Source organism: Monocercomonoides exilis, assembly GCF_001643675.1.
Source record: "Monocercomonoides exilis strain PA203 chromosome Unknown scaffold30-1206723, whole genome shotgun sequence".
NCBI lineage: Eukaryota > Preaxostyla > Oxymonadida > Polymastigidae > Monocercomonoides > Monocercomonoides exilis.
The window spans coordinates 989,790-1,009,403 of record NW_027150575.1 but is presented as its reverse complement, the minus strand read 5'-3'; the positions used below and the strand labels follow the sequence as shown (position 1 = coordinate 1,009,403).

Genomic DNA, 19,614 nt, shown 5'->3' with positions numbered 1-19,614 from the left:
CAACATTGTTAAAAATGCTCATTTTTTTGTGCATTTGGATATTTAAATTAATATCTCGATTAACTGCTTGCCAGTTCGATGATTTGCAGTTTCCATCTATGATGAATTATAAAAAACAATGTTTGCTGATATTTATTTTTTCACTTTTTTACTTTATCAAACTTCTCTTTAGTGTGCAAATCTTTGCTGACCACACTTTGTTCAGATCGTACACCATTGTTTATTAATGATTTTCACCAATTTAATTTGCGAAATAGCAGCCTTAAACTTTCTTGCAGCTGTTCTTTTAATTCATCATCCTTTGCTGTTGTGGATGTGCATTCTGTTTTTATTTTGTGCAATTTTTTAGTAATCGATAGCGTACCGTTTTCCCACCATTTTATTGAAAATGGAGGCCAAGTCCACATTTCTTTTTTGAACTACACATGCTTATCTCCAAATAAAGTGGCATCAACGTCGTTTGCAAGAAGCATAAGTGAATTTTCACAAATTTCTTTGACTCATATGGATTTGTCACAAATGATTGAACCTATTGGACGACCTTTACTTTTTGATGGATGTGCTCTTGAAACAATTTTGAATGAATGCAATTTTAGAAATATTACTATTTACCAAGGTCATAATGCTCCTCAGGATCAAAAAAATGAATTTATAGGAAGTGAAAGAAGTTTGCATATTAATGGAGTGCAATTTTTTGGAGTGGATGATGCAATTTATGGTGGACTTAACTGGGGATTATTAGGAACTTCAAGTTTATTAATTCAGAGGCTATGTAGCGAACAAAAAGTTAATATTAAACCTGAAATTATAGAAGTATTAAATTCAACGTTTGAATCTTGCATTAGGCATTCAATAGCTGTTGAGCGTCTGCTTTCTTACAAACATGAATTCAAAGCGATGAGAAAAGATGAAATCGTTCCAGGCATTGATGAATCCCACGACAAATCAAAAATAGCATTTGACAATCGTCTGCCAAGGATATTATGTATCAATCAGACAAAGAATTCTGAAACGACTGATGATTCAGACGAAACTTTGTTCATTTTTACAGATGTAAGTTGGATTGGGTGCTTGGCTGAGGATATTAATGGAGGTTGTATATGCATAATTGTGAGTGGGATGTCAAAATCAGTGAAGATCTGCGGAGACGAAAGAGGGCTCAGAAATGAAGCTGGAAGAAATGAAGATGAAACTATTGTTATTTCACTCACCAGATGTTTATTTACGAATTGTTGCACGGATGACGCTTTTGGTTCAGGAGGAGCAATTTATGTTGCATCTTTAGATGCCTCTGAATCAAATTTCATCTCCTTTGAAGAAGAAAATGAAGAAGAAGAAGAAGAAAAGATGAACAAGGAGGAGACAAAACAAACGAATGGTATTTATCAAAAACAAGGAATTCAACGAGATAGAAGCAGTGATTATCATCAAGCTGCTGTTTCATACATCACCACAATTTTGCTTTCTGTTTCGTCCTGTTCTTTTATTGGCTGCAAATCAAGCAGCAGAGGAGGAGCAATATGTACGGAGTACATTCATGTGGATGTTGAATCATCTAATTTCACTTCGTGTTTGTCGTGTTGGGGAGGCGCAATGGAGGTGAAAGGGAGCTGGATAATAGAAGACGGCATTTCAGATTGCACTTTTTATTCCTGCCAAGCAAGTGTGTCTGGCGGTGCCTTGTCTGTGATGGACATGGAAAAGACACTTTTGATGGAGAAGTGCAAAATCAAAATGTGTGACGCAAAGCAAAATGGAGGAGGAGGAGTGTACATCTACGGGCAGTCAACAACAGCAACACCGATCTTCTTCCGCAGCATCTCGTTTGTGAAGAATACGTGCGGAAGGAGCAGTCTGGGCAGCGATGTTTACGGTGCAGACAACGGACAGAAAGTGAAGAAATCAAAGAAAGTAAAGAAAGAGCAAGCTTCTTTAAATGAAGACGAAGCATTCACTCAATCAGCCGCAACAACAACAAGAAGAAGTGAATCATCAGTTTTTGAATCATTGGATACACCATGCGAATCATGTGACGCCTCAAACAATCCAACAAGATCGTCCTCAAAGCCATCTGCCAGCACCTCAATGAAAGGCGGAGTGCACTGCGGCTCTTTCCTTTCGTGCACTTCGACCTCAGCTGAGCCTCGTGTAACTACTGTGTCTGGCTCTGTTGGCGATCTGTGGATGGCCAACGGCTTTGTGGGCTGTGGGGGAAACTACCCAACAAACAGAGAGGACTTTGAGAACCTGGTCAGCACAGGCGACTCGACAAAGAGCACAAGCTCAGCATCTGTCTTGTATTGGTTCAGGGAGCTGTGGTGGGTGTGGCCCGCAGTGATTGTGATGGTTGGGGTGTTTCTGTTCTTCTGCTGCGGCGGTGTGAATTGGATAAAAAAGGGGAAGCACACAGAGCCTGCTGGAGAGCACTTGCAGCCGAAGAGAGGCAGAGCAAAAGGAAGAGCTCGCTATGGTGCTGAGACAACTACAAATGGAACGAGTGGAGAAAGAGGAAGGCAACTCTCAGCAGCCAGTAATCCACGGAAGAAGAAGAAGAAGAAGAAGAAGTTGGGTCAGATGAGCACAACAGCAGGTATCTCATCTCATTCATCGTCGCAGCCGCACGGAAACATCAACAATGAAGGCAGCGACGATGAAGATGATGAAGATATCGAGCCAATTGTGGAAGTGGAGATCCATCTTTCCTCGCCATTGCAGTCAGCAATCACATCTTCGTCTTCCTCTGCATCTGCAAATTCAGTTGCTACAGATGCTCAGATGAGTGCAATGCCTTCGCTAACAGCGTCTGCCCGCAGTCGCACCGGATACGGCGCCTCGTCTTCCAGAATCTATTCACTTGCGCTTTCGCCTTTCACAACATCGCTTCACCATTCACATTATCAGACATTTCAGCCACAACAAAACCTTCTTTCGACTTCCTCGTCGCTCCAGTTTGTTCCTCCGCCGACGCCTTCTGCCTCGTTTCTTTCATCTGCTTTTCCTCAGCCAGCGTCGTCTGTGACATCACATCTGTCTCTTGCCACGCCCAGTTGCTGCACTCCTCCTTTCACCCCAATCAGCTGCCCACCGCCTTATTATTCAGTCACTCCATCCTCAACATCATCAGCTTCTTCTTCTTCTTCTTCTCTTTCATCGTCTTCAAACCCTTCCTCCTCCTTCTTCTCTTCTTCCACTCTCTTTCCCTTTGGAATGTCGCCAGTCAAACAGACACACAGCCAGGCATCTGTTCCGCCCACACCCCGCCCTTCGTCCTCGTCAGCCTTCGTCTATCATCTTCAGGACATTCCTGCAGACTCTTCATCTGCCTCCTCCGCCTCCTCCTCCACCTCTTCTTCTCTTCTTCCTGTCTCATCGCCCCCAACACCAATTTCTCGGCCTGCCAGTGAAGTTGTTTCGTTGTGCCTGACACCTCATTCTCCTCCACTTGAACAGCAACAGAACACTCAGAATGTGACTGTGGGTGCAACAGCATTGGCTTCTCTCTCTCACTTTTCAGCTTCTCCTTCTTTGGATGCTCCTGATTCAACTTCTTCTGCTTCATCATCATCATCATCATCTTCTTCTTCTTCTTCTGTAAATAACTCTCTATCTTCTTCTCAAAAAGCGTTAGAGAACGAGCAGTCAGTGATTGCTTCGTCTGCTGCATCGGAAAATGTTCTGCAGCAATCTCTAACATCGTCTTTTACACCAGCTTCTCTATCAGTTCTATCTCCTTCATCACCAACACGTAATCATTCTTCTTCAATTGATGATACTGTTGCATCTGAATCAACGTTATCTTCTGGAAATCCTTCACCAACACCAACATCAATTCCAATTCCCACACCTGCGTTCTCTTCTTCTTCTCTCTCTCTTTCTCCTTCTTTGTCTCCTCCATCATCTTCATCATCTTCATCCTCTTCATCCTCTTTAACATCTTCTTCTTCTTCATCCTCTTCATCTGATGAGCAGAACAATGAAAGAGCACCTTCACAGCCTCTTTCTCCAGTGCAAACACCTCTTCTCATTTCAGCCATCCGACAACGGAGCAGACACGCTCACACAAACACCTCCAGTTCCAATGGAAGAGACAGCACTTGCGACAACACAGAACGAAGAGGCATCGGAGAAATAGACACTTTTCGGAGAATTTCAAATGAGCATCGAAATGTTGAGGGAGAAGGGAGTGTGGCTGAACAAGGGCAGAACCATCAGCAACAACAAGAACACAGACACAGAAGAGGACAGACACAGCCAGCTTCATCCAGAAATGATTCTTCTTCTTCTTCAAATGCATCTTATTTGCACACGAACTCGACAAGTTTGGTACCTCATCAGCTTCCTCTTCCTGTTCCGCTGTCGTCCAATTTGACCTTTCATCAGCATCTGATTGCTGTGTTCGAAGACTACGACTCTGAGAGCGATGAAAACGATTGAATATGGATGAATAAAGACGAGATTAGATGATTTATAACCCTGATTTTGACACGTTTTCTTCATTATTTGGAATGCATTATGAGAGTTCTTTTATTCTTATTTTTGTAATTGTAGTGGTTATTTTGCTTTTATTTTTTCCCCCTTTTTTATCTTCTGTTTAAACAATAGCATAATTATTAATTATTTATTTTTAAAATATGTTTCAAAATAAATTATAATTTCTATATTTCAAAACATTTTTCGTTTTATTTTTTATTTTTTTATCTTTTTTAATCATCCGTTTCAAAATTTTTATTTATCATATTTTGGATTTTTGTTTCACTAACTTTTCCATTCTTCATCACAACTGTGTTTTATAAGTATTATTATTCCTCATTTATGTATGTTAAAGGAATGATTTGTTTATTTTTCAATGTTCTTTTCTTTTCTTTATTTTGTTCGTTCATTTATTCTTTTTATCTTATCTTATCTTTTCTTTTCTTTCATTTTCCTTTTCTTCCTTTTTATTTTTTGTTTACAAAAATAATTTAACGTTATATTTTCCAACTTGTTATCTTGTTTGCACTCTTCTGTTTTCTTTTATCTTCGAACGATTTTCTACAAATGTTTTATTTTTTGCAAATAAATTCTGCATTTACATAAATGCGTTCACTCATAAACATGATTTTTTATATGAACAAACGTTTTCTTTTTTCTTTTTCTTTTCTTTTCCTTTCCTTTCTTTTCATTTTTTTTTTTTGGATAATAAAGATCTGGACCATTCAAAAGGGTATCAAAGATCATTGAAGCGATTATTTAATTCATAGCCAATGAAAAATTATTGTTTGAAAGAGAAAGATTTTATTCTAACTTTTTCATGATGATTATTTCTTGTGTTATTGTATTTATTTACATAAAAGAGAAGATATTGCAAGAAAAAAATTGATAACAAAAAATGTATTTTCAACAAATTTGAAAATGTTACGGTAAAAGGAGATGATAGGGGAACACGAATTTTTCAAATTTTTTATTATAAACGGACATAAAACAGTATAAGAATCATTTATAAATTAATTAAAATTTAAGATCATCAATCATAAAAATTTCTTATTTTCTATCAAAACATTATGATCTAACCCAGTATTTTTTTTATAATTTGGGTTAAAATTCATAAATAATCTCAACATTAATAGATTAGTTTAGGTTCTAGGGTTAGCGTAACAAATCTTGGGTTTAGGGTTTATTCCCGTTCTTCTTTTTAGGGTTAGCACTCAAAAATAACATGAAAATTTATTGATCTATCCCATAAATATTAAGAATCATTGATTATTATTAATCAAAAAATTAGATGATCTCAAATTTTAATTAATTTATAAATGATTCTTATACTATTTTATGTCCGTTAATAATAAAAAATTTGAAAAATTCAATTTCCCCTATAATATACATTTACCAATGTTACTGAAAAAAGAAAATACTGATACAAGATTGATCCTTTTGATTTACAAAAGACTTTTTATGAATGTTTAAAAACAAAAAAATATGAAGGATTCAATGCTTGACGCAAAAACTGATATTGAAAGTCTCAAAATTGTATATTCTTGTTTAATTATTTATTCATTTTTTTTATATAATTATTCACATGTCCAACTAACAAATGTTAATGGTTATTTTGAAATAACCATAGGGTGATTTATAAACCCAGACTTTTTTTAAAATCCGGACTTTTTTTAAAATTCATATTTCTCGACGAGGTTCTAAAGTTAAATTAAAGTAATTTTCATAGTTATGAATTAGCATATAACACATCTAACCATATACAAATTTTTATTTATTGTGCTGTATTTATGAAGAAATAAATAATTTTTATTTATGAAAATCTGACTTTTGAAGAATTTTTCTATTTTAATAAAACGATTCAGCTCATCTTTTATACATACAACTTATTTTTTCTATGCAATAAACGATTTTGGTTATTTTTCATTTTCGGCAATTTGCTCTTTCCAACGGAATGAAAATCTGTCATTTTCAAAAAATCACGAGCAATGGGATTGCTTAAAAAATATTTTTCATAAGATGCAGGAGCTAGGAACTAAAACTAACCGTTGCATTAATTAATATAATAGTTACATAAAATTATCACAAAGTTGAAATTTCAAATAATTCAGTAAAGATTTCAAAATTGAAATTTGTTTATGTAATTGATTATTTTTCTTCTTCAGTATCTTTGAAAGTTGAATAATATTAATTTATTTGATCCCTACTGAATCATTAGAAATTACAACTTTGTGATAATTTTATGTAACTATTATATTAATTAATGCAACGGTTAGTTTTAGTTCCTAGCTCCTGCATCTTATGAAAAATATTTTTTAAGCAATCCCATTGCTCGTGATTTTTTGAAAATGACAGATTTTCATTCCGTTGGAAAGAGCAAATTGCCGAAAATGAAAAATAACCAAAATCGTTTATTGCATAGAAAAAATAAGTTGTATGTATAAAAGATGAGCTGAATCGTTTTATTAAAATAGAAAAATTCTTCAAAAGTCAGATTTTCATAAATAAAAATTATTTATTTCTTCATAAATACAGCACAATAAATAAAAATTTGTATATGGTTAGATGTGTTATATGCTAATTCATAACTATGAAAATTACTTTAATTTAACTTTAGAAACTCGTCGAGAAATATGAATTTTAAAAAAAGTCCGGATTTTAAAAAAAGTCTGGGTTTATAAATCACCCTAAATAAAAATGAACGGAAAAAAAAACTCCTGCATTGTTTTTGTAATGTCAGAAAAAAAACAAAAGAAATAAATCTGATTGGTGGTTTGCTGACTATTCTGTTTATTAAACAATAAATGAAATGATATAAACAAAATGAAATGATAGATATTAATATTAGGGTCAGAAATTTATCGGTACCCAAAAAATTAATCGGGACCTAAATTTTCTGGCTCACAGGAGCACTTTTAGAAAAAAATAAATAATAGAAAATTTCAGATATATTATAATAAGCTATTCATGAAAATATTTTTTAATTTTTTTAATTTTAGTGAAAAGATCTGGTGTTTTTTGTTTTATTTTTCTGATCAAAGACTTGCTCATATTTTCACGAGCTTTTTGTTCTGAGATTTTTAAGTGTTGTTATTGTAAATTAACTGAACTTATTAATGCTTTTGGTTATTTTTCATTGTTAAACACTTCGTTTTTTTATTATTTTTTCCATTTCACTAAATTTCGACAAATTGATAAATACATTTGAATAAATAAGTTTTTTCGTTAATTCAAAAGGGAAAATATGAAAACAATCAATAAACAAAGGTATTTAAAAGGATGAAAATCTTTAATTTTTAATGATCGAGATTTTTTTTAAAAAAAACATGTTTTTATATATTTTAGCATTTTTTGCTTCAAATCACATTCTTTCATTTCAAAATCTTTGTAACGCACATAACAATCATTTTTTCAACTTTTCTTTAACACGAAAAACCATTACAATTTCAAACTCTGCTATTGTTTCTAATTTTGTCAAAAAATAATGAAATGGAAAAAATAATTAAAAAACGAAGTGTTTAACAATGAAAAATTACCAAAAGCATTAATAAGTTCAGTTAATTTACAATGATATAGCTCAAAACACTCAAAACAAAAAGCTCGTGAAAATATGAGCAAGTCTTTGATCAAAAAAATAAAACAAAAAATTCCAGATCTATTTACAGAAATAAAAAAAATAAAAAAATTTTTCTGGCATAGTATATAAAAGTTTAAAAAAGGTTTCCTATTATTTATTTTTTACTGAAAGTGCTCCTATGAGCCAGAAAATTTAGGTCCCGATAAAAAAAAAGGGGATATGATAAATTACTGACCCTATCTTTGAAACAGCAATATGTTTTCTTGGTCGGATATCAAACGAAACCAGAGTACATAGGCATGACGATATTGCTATGGACATTATTCAATTACTATTAATTTTTTTCAAAAAAAAGTTAAAAAAGCCATCAACATATAAAAATGAAAGAAAAATGGTCTGTCAAACTGTGAGTTTTCGTTATTGCGAAAGTGATCGTCAGACCACATTTCACCTTCAAAAAAAGAAATGAAAGAGAATGTTACAACGCCAAAACCTTTCCTTTATGAGCTGCCATTATCAAATCCTTATTTGGAAGAAATTCGTTTGTTCCGCACTTTTGACTTTTCTTGTTCTCTCATTTCTTCTGGATCAAAAATACCACTAATCACCATTTTTAGTTTGCGTATCAACTCGTTCTTTCGCCCTCACCACGGATAGAGCTGCTCTTAATGCACCGCCCATTGCTTTCACACCTTTCTGAGTAGCACGCATAATCAACAGCATCTGACATTGTCATCATCATCGTACCTGCCGGAAAGTGCTCAAACAACATTCGCTTCAGAACTGTCAGCGAAGGCCTGGATACTGCATCCTGAGAAACGCATATGTTCATTGCTTCATCCAACTTGCTTCCAATCACCTTCTCCAGCTCTGGTCTTTCTCCATTCACAATCTTCTGCCCTGCCACCTCCCCTTCATACTCTCCAAACGGAATTTCCAATGTCAAACACTCCCACAGCATCATCCCGATCGAAAATGCAACCGACTCCTTTGTTGCCCCCATCTTCTTGTTCATCAGCAGCTCTGGCGCCTTCCATCTCAGGCACTCTTTTTTGAAAAGGCTCTCATCATCAAATGCAGATGAGGGCAGAGAATCATCATCATCATCACTGGCAGATGTTACAACTGTTGATGAAGAGATGGATGATGAGTCTGAATCATCAGAAGAAAGGAGATCAGAGTGCATCACAATGCAGATCACCATGTGTTCTGAAAACAATACAATGTGAGGACTCAGAGTGGACAATGATTGAAGTGGGTTTTCCATTTCGTCAAACGAGTGGAGAGCAAGATTAGCCACCCAGAACAGGATCTGGGCAGCTGTCTGCTCCCTCTCCTGCAGAGTGCCTATTGCCATCTCCTTTGTCTTGTTCAGCCCGTGAAGCAACATGAACAATGAATCCCTCAGATCCACAATTAGCTTCTCATGAGGAGACGAACAGGCCATAGCATCCACCAGATTCGACATCGATGAGGTGGTGGGATACAGACTCTCCGATCGAACAAATGTTGAATCTGAATCAGTTGTTGAAGTGGATGAGATGGATGGTGATGGTGTTCTTTTCCTTGTCTCTTCCTCTTTCTCATCAACCTTTTCCAATGCCCATTGAGGAATCTTGTCTGAGTCTTTTCCCAAGATATATTCAGTCGATCCACTCTCACTCAGCAAATGCTCAGATGACACTGAATGTTGCATATTCGTCTCATACATTCTTTTCTTTATCCTCTCATCATTCTTCTTCTCTGCCTCTTTCTCTGCTCTCCTCCACTGCTCCTCTGGAGACATCTCCATCGTCACCATCTCGAATGCCTTCGGATCCTTTCTCACTGTATCATTCACAATCTCTCTCAGATCTTTATTCTCATTCTTTGCCTTTCTCCAACGAATAGTCACAATGACAGATACAATCAGAACAATCAAAAGGATTATTCCCATGATTATAATAATCAACAGCCAATAAGACTTCCCTTCTTTCCCTCCTTCAACAATCCTTTCATCTCCTTTTCCAACAGTTTCACTCCTGTTCTTCACAATAACCGAATCTGTTGATGTGAGGGAATCAGCTTTCCCAAACACAATCCACACACTCACTTCTGTCTCTTCTCTCACTTTCTCCCATTCTGAACATGAAATAACTGAGTGAATCTCATTCTCTGACACAAACCCATCTTCTTCAATCCCTTTTCTCACAATCTCCTCCTCATCCCCATTTTTCATGCTCATCTTCACCGACAAATCACATGGCAGAAACAGCTTTCCAAGAATCATCAACTCCACATTCCCATTTGGCTGAGAAATATTCTTCACCTCTTCCAAAACAGGGATGAAAAATGATGATCCTCTTTCAGTTGCTATCCCTCCCAATTCGCATCCCTCATCCAATATCCACAATGATGAGTTATCTTTCAGTCCATCTCCCCCTTTCACATTCACAACATTCAACTCCCCATTCCCTTCACAAATCACATTCCTTCTGGCTGATGGATATCCCTCAATCGATGGGTTGTTGTTCTCAAACTTTCCATTTTCAATCTTCACACTCCCTCCACTCACCCACAACCCTCCTCCCTTGCTATTTCTGATTGTTGTTTCCCTCATCTCCACTTTGCTCTTCTCAACATCAACCAATGACCCATTCCATTTGCACAATCCCTCTTTTCTATTGTTTTCTTCATTGACAATTTCATCTTCTTTTTCTCCATCAAACACACAATTCACAATCCTCACATCCTTGGAATTTTTGATCTGCATCATGCTTCCCTTATCAACTGAATTCTCGCACTTTTCGAATGAGCTGTTCAGTACACTCACCTCTTTCTCAGCATCTTCCATCCCAATCACACACCCCTCCAACAACAGAGTCACATTCTCAACTTTCATCTCTTTCATCTCCACTTTCGCTTTCCCTCCAACACTCACAACATCTCCCTCACATCTGAGATTTGATATTCTTGTTTCATCAATTGTCACATTCGATTCCTCACAAAATGAAAGAATTGATTTTGTTAAATGAATATCCCTGAATGTTGTTTCTGATATCTTCAGCTCTCCACTTTCCACACTCACAATTGAACTGTTCAACTTCAGTTCATCAGAAGAAGAGAAGAACTCGCATTTTTGGATCTCCATTGACCCGTTCTTCACTTTCATAAAATAATTGTGAGCTGACTCAAATCCATCTTCAAGCTGGAATGAGCATCTCTCCACTGAACATTCATTCACAAACTCCATCACACAATCCTTCTCACCTGATATCTCAATCTTAGAGTTCAATCGAACAATCCCCTGTGTCTTTTTCAATGAATTCACAACCATATCTCCAATCACACATTCCTTCGTCACAAACACTTCCCCATCAATCAGAATTGCATTCATCACCCCTTCCTGAATGTGCTCAACCCCACAGTCGATGCTTGCACACGGATTGCTCTGTGCCCCACACTGCCTGTTGTCACTCCCTCTCCCACTCACAAACACCTGTGCCGAATAATAGAATGTGATCAGCGGAATCAGATCAACATCTCCCTCGCTCAAAACATCCCTCCCATAGATCGAGTTGTTCGAGTTCAGTGACTCCTGGTTGTAGTTCAGCGCAAACAGTGTTTCGTTGATCTGGTGAGCAATCGAGTGGCATCTGACAAACACGTCTTTCCCCACATGTGCCTCATTCATCACAAACAGGATGTTCACAATCTTGAAATTCAGAGGTGGAATCTGACTCTCATTTCTATAATTCGCATGTGGGTCAGATCCATCAATAAACAGCCCTCCTCCACACCCTGTCTCACTCGAGCACTTGCACATCGAAAACGAGCTCCCATTCACTTTCAACACTGACTCCCCACTCTTCAGCACCACTCTCATTCCCCCTCCTTCAACACTCAAGCCACTCTTGCAACTCGACATAGAACACTCATCAATCACACACTCCATTCCATGCTCAAATGATCCCACATCAACAACACTCGCTCCAATCCCTTCGTTTGTGATGTTCGCAAATGAACACCCAACAACCCTCAGAACTGGTCCGTTCCCATTTGAAAACACCTTCTTTTCTCCATTCATTTTGTTATCCTCATCTATCATCGAAATCAGACTTCTTTCTGTCACATCGGCAAATGAAATGTTCACATTCTGAAGTGTCACCTCACCTGCACTTGGGCTGAACGCAATCAACCCTTTCAACTCTGAAATCAAACTCAACGAACACTTTTCAATAAATACACTCCCCCCATTCACTCTCATCACACAATATCCAAAACTTTCTTCCACTCCCCTCCCTGGGCCAAATGAACAATCTGAAACTGACAATAATGTGTTTGCTCCAGAGGATTCAATCAACACTGAATGATGGGTTGTGATGGCTGGCTTGGTGAATGACACATTCACAAATGACAGACTCACATTCGATGATATCATTGAACCATCGGACAAATCATTCTCATCTTCATCACTGATCATCACCCCTGTCCCTTTCTTTGTTCCTTCAATTACCACTTTTGGTGACTCTGATATTGATGATGAAGAAAATGAAAATGAAGATGAAGATGAAAATGATATGGAATGGCTCAGCAGCCCTGATCCCACAATGGCAATATGTGTTTCTCCTTCTCCAAGTGTTGGACATCGAAGTGATATCAAGTGGTCAATCGATGAGCATGGCGCCTCGGAATACCCGCACCCACTGAAGTCTCCTCCTTTCTCTCGAGAAACATACCCATCCCCACTCCAGTTCCTCCACAAATACACAACCAGTGGAATCACATATCCCTCCTCCCCTGTCGTCTTCCTCTCCCATCCACACAACTCATCCAACGATCCCAACTCCTCATCCTTTATCTCCCATTTCAGGTGCTCCTCGTTCACAATCTCTCTCAGATCCCATCCTGACACAAACACATTCTTCCCTTTCCACGCATTGCACCCAACAAATATCATTCCTTCCATAACAAATGTTCCCATCTCATCTGCCAGCTTCACAAACATCCCTCCTCCCATTCCTCTCCCTCCATCCCCAACATCCTCTCTTGGCACTTCACACCCTGAATATTTCACATTTTTCATTTCCAACCTCCCTCCCTTCCCCACTGATATCTTCATCCCTCCCCCTTTCATCCCACTCACTCCTGAACACACTGATGAAAAATTGCTTTCTTCAATATTCACAATCCCATTCACACAAATCTCCACATTCAAACATCCTCCTCCTCCTCCAATTCCACCAACAACTTCCACTCCACTCATTCGACTGTTATTCATCTCCAATTCAACTCCATTCGAAGCAACAATTGGCGGTTTCCCACTCATTCTCACTCCCCCTTCCATCACAAACCCATTCACAACCAGCCCTCCTCCCTCAATACAAATCACATTGTATCCAATCATTTCATCATTTCCAAATGTGACTGAACAGCTGATCATTGTGATGGTTGATGATGAGGAGTGGATAAATGCACTTCTCTTCCCATTCATTTCTTCATTCAACACAAATGACAAATGTCTCATCTCAAATGATTTTGTGCACTCAATAAGGTTGTTTTGATTTATCGATCCTTCATCCCTCACAACCACCCTCATCCCTTCTTCTTTCCCAGAAAGACTCAACTCAAACGATGCCACTTTCATCTCATTCTTTATCCATGTTTCTGAGGCAACTTCGATTTCATTCACATTGATGCTCACTCTCTTCCCAACACAATAGTCAATCGTCAAACACCCAAACTCCTCAAACCCACAATGGCTCTGATCCAGCGCCCTCTCTCCTCTCCCATCAACTCTCAGCTTTGTCCCGATTGAACACAAATACACAAACAGCGGAATCACTTCCCCTTCTCTCCCATCCTCACTCCCACACAACTTCACAACATCTGTTGGAATCACACCATAATCAAAAAATGAAAATGAACTCCTGTTCACTTTCCACTCCAACAACACTCCTCCACCACATTCAACAAACACATCCTTCCCATATTGAGCTTTGTTATTCTCTCCAAACACAAACAAACCCTCTCTTTCCGACTCCATTTTCATTGAACCATCCCTACTCTCCATCACAATCATCATCCCTCCCCCTCTCCCTTCACTTCTCCCACCTGAACTCTCCCCTGAACCCTTCGCCTCACACCCATCAATCACACAACTCCTATTCACAACAACACTCCCTTCCCCCTTCACAACAACACTCATCCCTCCTCCTCTTCCACCAACACACCTGCATCCCTTCACAACACACGACTCAATCACAATTATCCCATTCTTCCCCTCATCTCTCTCTGCCCCAACCACTCCACTCACCCATCCTCCATCTCCATTTCTCTTCTCAATGTTGCTCGCCTCACACCCCCAAAACACAACTGATTCCACCCCTTCACCAAACTCAACCAGTGAATGTTCTCCAAATCTCAATGTCTCTGTGATCACCAATCCCTCCGCTTTCACTTTTCCCCCAATCATATTCACAAAACAATATCTAATGGGATTCTCTGATGAACAAACAACAGAACAGTCAGTGAGTGTGAGGAGCGTAGAGTTGGATGCGATCAGAGATGATGATGTTGCACCAGATAGAGCAGATGGAATACAGAACTTGATGTTTCTCACTGAACATTTGCTCAACACCTCAATCAGACAAGATGACTCAAAAATCTCTGGTGCTTTCACCCCAACTTCCATCCCTTTTCTCGCACATGAAATCTCCCATTCACAGCCATCTGTCATTCCAACCTCTTCAGCAAGCTCAAATCCTGAATCCAATTCGATCTTCTTGTTTGTGTCTGCATATCTCACCTGCGCTGCATGGGTGATGGTGGCACACGGATAATAGTCAAACCCACAGAACCACGAGTCGTATCCACCCAGCCCATCCTTCCCCTTCCCCACATGTGCTGCATCTGGATATCTGTCCAAATACACATTCAACGGGAATAGCCCCATTGTTGTGTCACTCCGATCATATCCCACCAGCTCATTGTATTTTGAATCGTCATGTTGGACATTCAGCTTTTCTGTTGTTATTCCCCAGCTCGCTGAATCGCTCCCATTCACGAACACATAATTCCCCCCCAATGAGGCAGAACACCCTGAAAAGTCAACTGACACAATCGTGAAGTCAAATGAGTTGTCAGCCATTTGCAGCATCATCCCTCCTCCATATTTCCCACTTGTGCATCTCTTGATTGTTGTTGTTCTTTCAACCCGAAGCTTGCTCGTATCTGTTTCCAACTCAACCTTGATTCCTCCACCACTCCCATTCTCGCACTCACAATCCTCGATTGTCACATTCTGAACAACAAATGTCTCCCCTTCCTTCACACTCTTTGCCACAACCACCCCATCTCCTTCTATCAACCTCACATTCTTCACTTTCATGTTCGCCAGTGCGCTCTCTCCAGATGAAGTGGCTGCCAATAACAGGGAAGATGAAGAAAATGAAGAAGAAGAAGAAGAAGAAAGATCCGTCTCGGAGAACAATGATTGAGAAATATTCATATCTTTGATCTCCACATCGGTCATCAACAGCTGCGACAGCGGAACCACAAACACTGATGATGATATCACATAGTCTCCTGTTTTGCTCGTGGTAATCAAAACATCTTCCAATGAGAGTGACCCACTCCCGTCAGACACCACAACCGCATTTAGAGAAGGACTTTCATTTGAGTTACAATCAACCTTCATGTGCAATAAACCAAGGTTACCCGTCGTCACACTGAACAGCGGTTCAGTTGATAAAAGTGCTCTTGTTCCAATTGCACTCTTCTCTTTACTTGTCCCAATGACTGAAATCTTCTTTTCTCCAATATCAATTGTTGTTGACTCGCTTTGATGATTCCCTTCCATCAGTGTGACTGATAAGCTCAATAGCATTTCGCACATCTCAAAAGCCTTCTTCACTGTTAGGCATGGATGCGTTATATCTGCCCCACAAAGCGGAGATGCATCATTCCCACTCACTGAGACATATAACGTTTTATCTTTCAGCCAATTCTTCTTTTCCATGTGCTGAAATTTCCAATTCCCCGAATTCGATAAATCATATCCGTATCGCACTCTCTTGCCATCTGCATTCGTTGTGAAGCATTCTTTGAATGGATTATTTTGGGACAAATAGAGATTATTTTGATCATAAAACATCACGTCGTGACCATATGGAGTGCTCTCATCTCTGCATTTGCATTCGTGGAAAAATAAAAAATAACAATAAAATGTATCATTTGGCGCATTATCTCTATTCGGATTAATCCAAAACCCTCCTCCGGAAGACAATGAATAACAATATAATAATTGAACACTCCTTATTTTGAAATCTATTGGAACTGTTCTGCAATACATGCCTCCGCCCTCGATTCTCGAAAGCGAACATGAAGTGAAGTTTAAGTTAAACACACACGCGCTCTCCCCTCCTCCACTTTCATCTCCAATACATCCTGTTCCCGAAACCTGAAAATTATTGAGATGAATTCCTCCTCCATCAAGCATTGCTGTGCAATTCAGAAATTCACATCCACTGATCCTTGCACATGATGAAATTGAATAAATGAATATCCCTCCTCCAGAGTTGCTTTGAACAGCACACGAATTGAATATGCTGTCTTCGATTTCAACTGATTTGATTCCATGGCACATTGTCCCTCCCCCGGCAAAATAAGCGTAACAATCGTTGAATGAACAATGTGAAACCGAAAGTTCCCCAGAATTGAGACTATACATGCGAATTGCTCCACCATTTGAAGCATCATCAGAAAAATCATCTTTGTTTCCTGTTGTCTTCGATCCGTTCCATTCGCACCAAGTGAATGAATTGGCTCCATTATCCGTTGAGTTTTGTCTCGCAGGAGTCAACTTTCCATCTGCAGTTCCTTCACATTTCACATTTCTTGTCCGGCTGCACCCAACGAATGAGGTGTTTGAGACTGTCAAAGAAGTCAAGGGGTTGTTGAGAGAAGGGACAATTCCTCCATCATATGCATCACAAACTGATGAAAATGAGCAGCAGTTCATAAAACATGTGGTTTGTGTTGACATTGTGGTTGGAAATGGGCAATCTGAAGATGCTGTTGAAATGTTGAAAAATGTCAGATGAGAAAGTGACATTTGTGAAATGGAAGGCGATGAAAGAAAGGTGGTTGATGAGACACGAAAAGATGAAAAATGTGATGAACAAACAGAAACATGAAATTTCTGAGAAATCTCTCCTTCTTGTGCTTTTGAAGAGAAGAGAGAGGGAAATGTCTTCAAAAACCCAGTTGAAGATGAACTGAGAGAAATGTTGGTGAACAGCCCACAACCTCCAGTCAAACAAAATGGAGATATTCCACTCAAAATAAAAATACCACAATCATCCAATTCAACAAGACTTTCATCCCCAACTTCAACAATATTTCTCTCATCACGTTGAATCAGCTCTAATGATTTGAGCTTCATTGAAGAATTCATCAGAACAAAACATCCTTCAATCTCACTTTCTTCAAATATTCTTTCGATTTTCATTATTTCTCCTTTTCCAAAAAAATGCTCATCATTCGATTTCTTGTATCGATTTCCTTCCACAATTCGGTTGTTTATTTCATCTTCCATTTTTTGATAATTTTTCTTTGATTTTTCTTGTTTTTCATCTTCTTCCATTCCACCTTCATTCCCTTCAACAATCATTTCTAACTTGTTTTTATCTCCATTCTTATCATTTGGAAGGAGATCAAACAAAGAGTTGTTGAAATAATCTGTATTTCTTTCAATCATTGAATTCTCCACTAGATTTGCTTCATCATTTGTGGCACCATTGCACAGGCATTGCACACATATAATGCACATAAAACAACATATTCCTGACAGCATGTGAACTTATCCACACAAAGAAGGCACTTTTCTTTTTTTCCGGATTTTTATTTATTAGAATGGGCACAATATTTTCAAAAAAATAAAGAAAGAAAGAAATCATTTTTTGTTTTTCAAAATAAAAGATTATTTGATTTTATATACTGAGATGAGTTTTGAATGAGTGGAAAATTCTTTTTCCTTTGATCATTTGAATAATACAAAATGATTGACTGAAAATGTTAATGTTCTGATATTTTCATTAATACAAAGAGAGAAGCTGTAATACTCATTCATCTTGCCAGAATATTTGTTTTTCAGTCACTGAGCGAATTTTTCATTTTTCATGTGAAGGGAAAGTTGGAGAAGCGATTTTCTTTTTGGAATTCATTTATCTGAGGAACAGGTGAGGTTTGTGCTGTGAAAGAATTTTGAAAGTACTTTTCATATGTCATTTCCTGGGATTTGTGTGGTTTTTTGTTTTGCAGTCTTCAGAGACATTAGGAATTGTTATTTCTTGATTGTTGTCTGCTGAAGCGTTGAATGGCTGAAATGGAACATTCTCGTCCAAAGAAATGGAAGGTGCGGAATAGATTTATATTAGATGTTTCATTTGGTGTTTTATTTATTTGTTTGGTTTCTTTTGCAAACAGGGCAGAAAATGATACAATTTGAGAGAATAATGAAAGTTGACAAAGGCTGAACTGACAAAAAATGGATAATTTTGAAAAGAACAAAGGCACTTAAGAAAAGAATGTAATTGGTAACGGATTTCTGTTGAATGTTTGCTTTTCTTGAATATTTTCATGAAGAATCTCATTGTTTTGTATTTCTATTGTATTTTGGATTGGAAATTTCACATATGTTTTTGTCTTCATTTCCTTATGCCACAAGGAAATAATAGTCATTTAACTCATTTTTTTTTTCAGATTTCTTTTTGAAGATAGCATTTTGGGGAAAAGACAGAAAGGCAGAGAAAAAGAAAAGTACGAGGAAATACAAAGGGAGGGAAGAGATAACAATGAAAAGGAGAAATAAGGGAGAGGAAAAGCAGTCAATGGGGCTGAGCTAGATTGGAAGGTATTTTTTGAGAAAGAATCTGAAGAGGTGAAGAGCAAATAGAAATGATGATGATATTTTCTCAAAGAAAGAGTTCAGCCACTAAAGAGGATTTATTGATTTCAGATTTAATAAGCCAACATTCATCAACACCTCCTGAAAGAGGAAAGAAAGTAATTAATACGAATGAATCACAATATTGGTTTATTTGACAGTTCAATGAAGAAAAGGAAAAGAAGAAGATGTTTTTGCAATGGAAATGTTTCTTCTTCTTTCATAATCATTTCTTCAAAAAAATATGCCTTAAACATCATCAGCCACTTTCTTCCACATTCATCCTCAATTCCATCGATGGAACGGGAAATTCCTCATATTCCCATCCATTCTCTTCTACTGTGTTATTTCAAAGTTAATGTTCATTTGTTATATGGATAACTGGTGATTCAAGTCATTTAATTTTGATTGAGCAGCAAGGAAGATGAAGAAGAAGAGGGAAAGGGGGAACTTTCGATACTTCAAACATCAACTTACTCAATATCATTATCTATGTTTTTTTGTAGATTGCTTTTAAAAAAAATAAAGTTCTTACGAATCGATAAAAAGTATTCTTTTATTATCTTGAATAAAGCGATATTTGAATTTTTGAAATTGAACCGTTAAAGAAACAAAAATGACGAAATATTTTCCTTTATTT

At 37.7% G+C, this 19,614-nt stretch overlaps 2 protein-coding genes across 2 annotated transcripts; one reads left to right on the top strand and one right to left on the bottom strand.

Moving 5' to 3' along the window:
* Nucleotides 1-14: 14 nt before the first annotated feature.
* Nucleotides 15-5,194, top strand: MONOS_11444 (uncharacterized protein; the record flags this gene model as incomplete). Its single annotated transcript, XM_067863974.1, has 2 exons — nucleotides 15-120; nucleotides 173-5,194. 2 exons carry the CDS (start codon nucleotides 15-17, stop codon nucleotides 4,432-4,434), a joined length of 4,368 nt encoding a protein of 1,455 aa, XP_067725215.1. The 3' UTR covers nucleotides 4,435-5,194.
* Nucleotides 5,195-8,442: 3,248 nt separating this feature from the next.
* MONOS_14776 (uncharacterized protein) lies at nucleotides 8,443-17,699 on the bottom strand (the record flags this gene model as incomplete). The annotated part of the gene is made up of 1 exon (XM_067867605.1): nucleotides 8,443-17,699. One exon carries the CDS (start codon nucleotides 17,697-17,699, stop codon nucleotides 8,673-8,675), a length of 9,027 nt encoding a protein of 3,008 aa, XP_067725214.1. The 3' UTR covers nucleotides 8,443-8,672.
* Nucleotides 17,700-19,614: the final 1,915 nt, after the last annotated feature.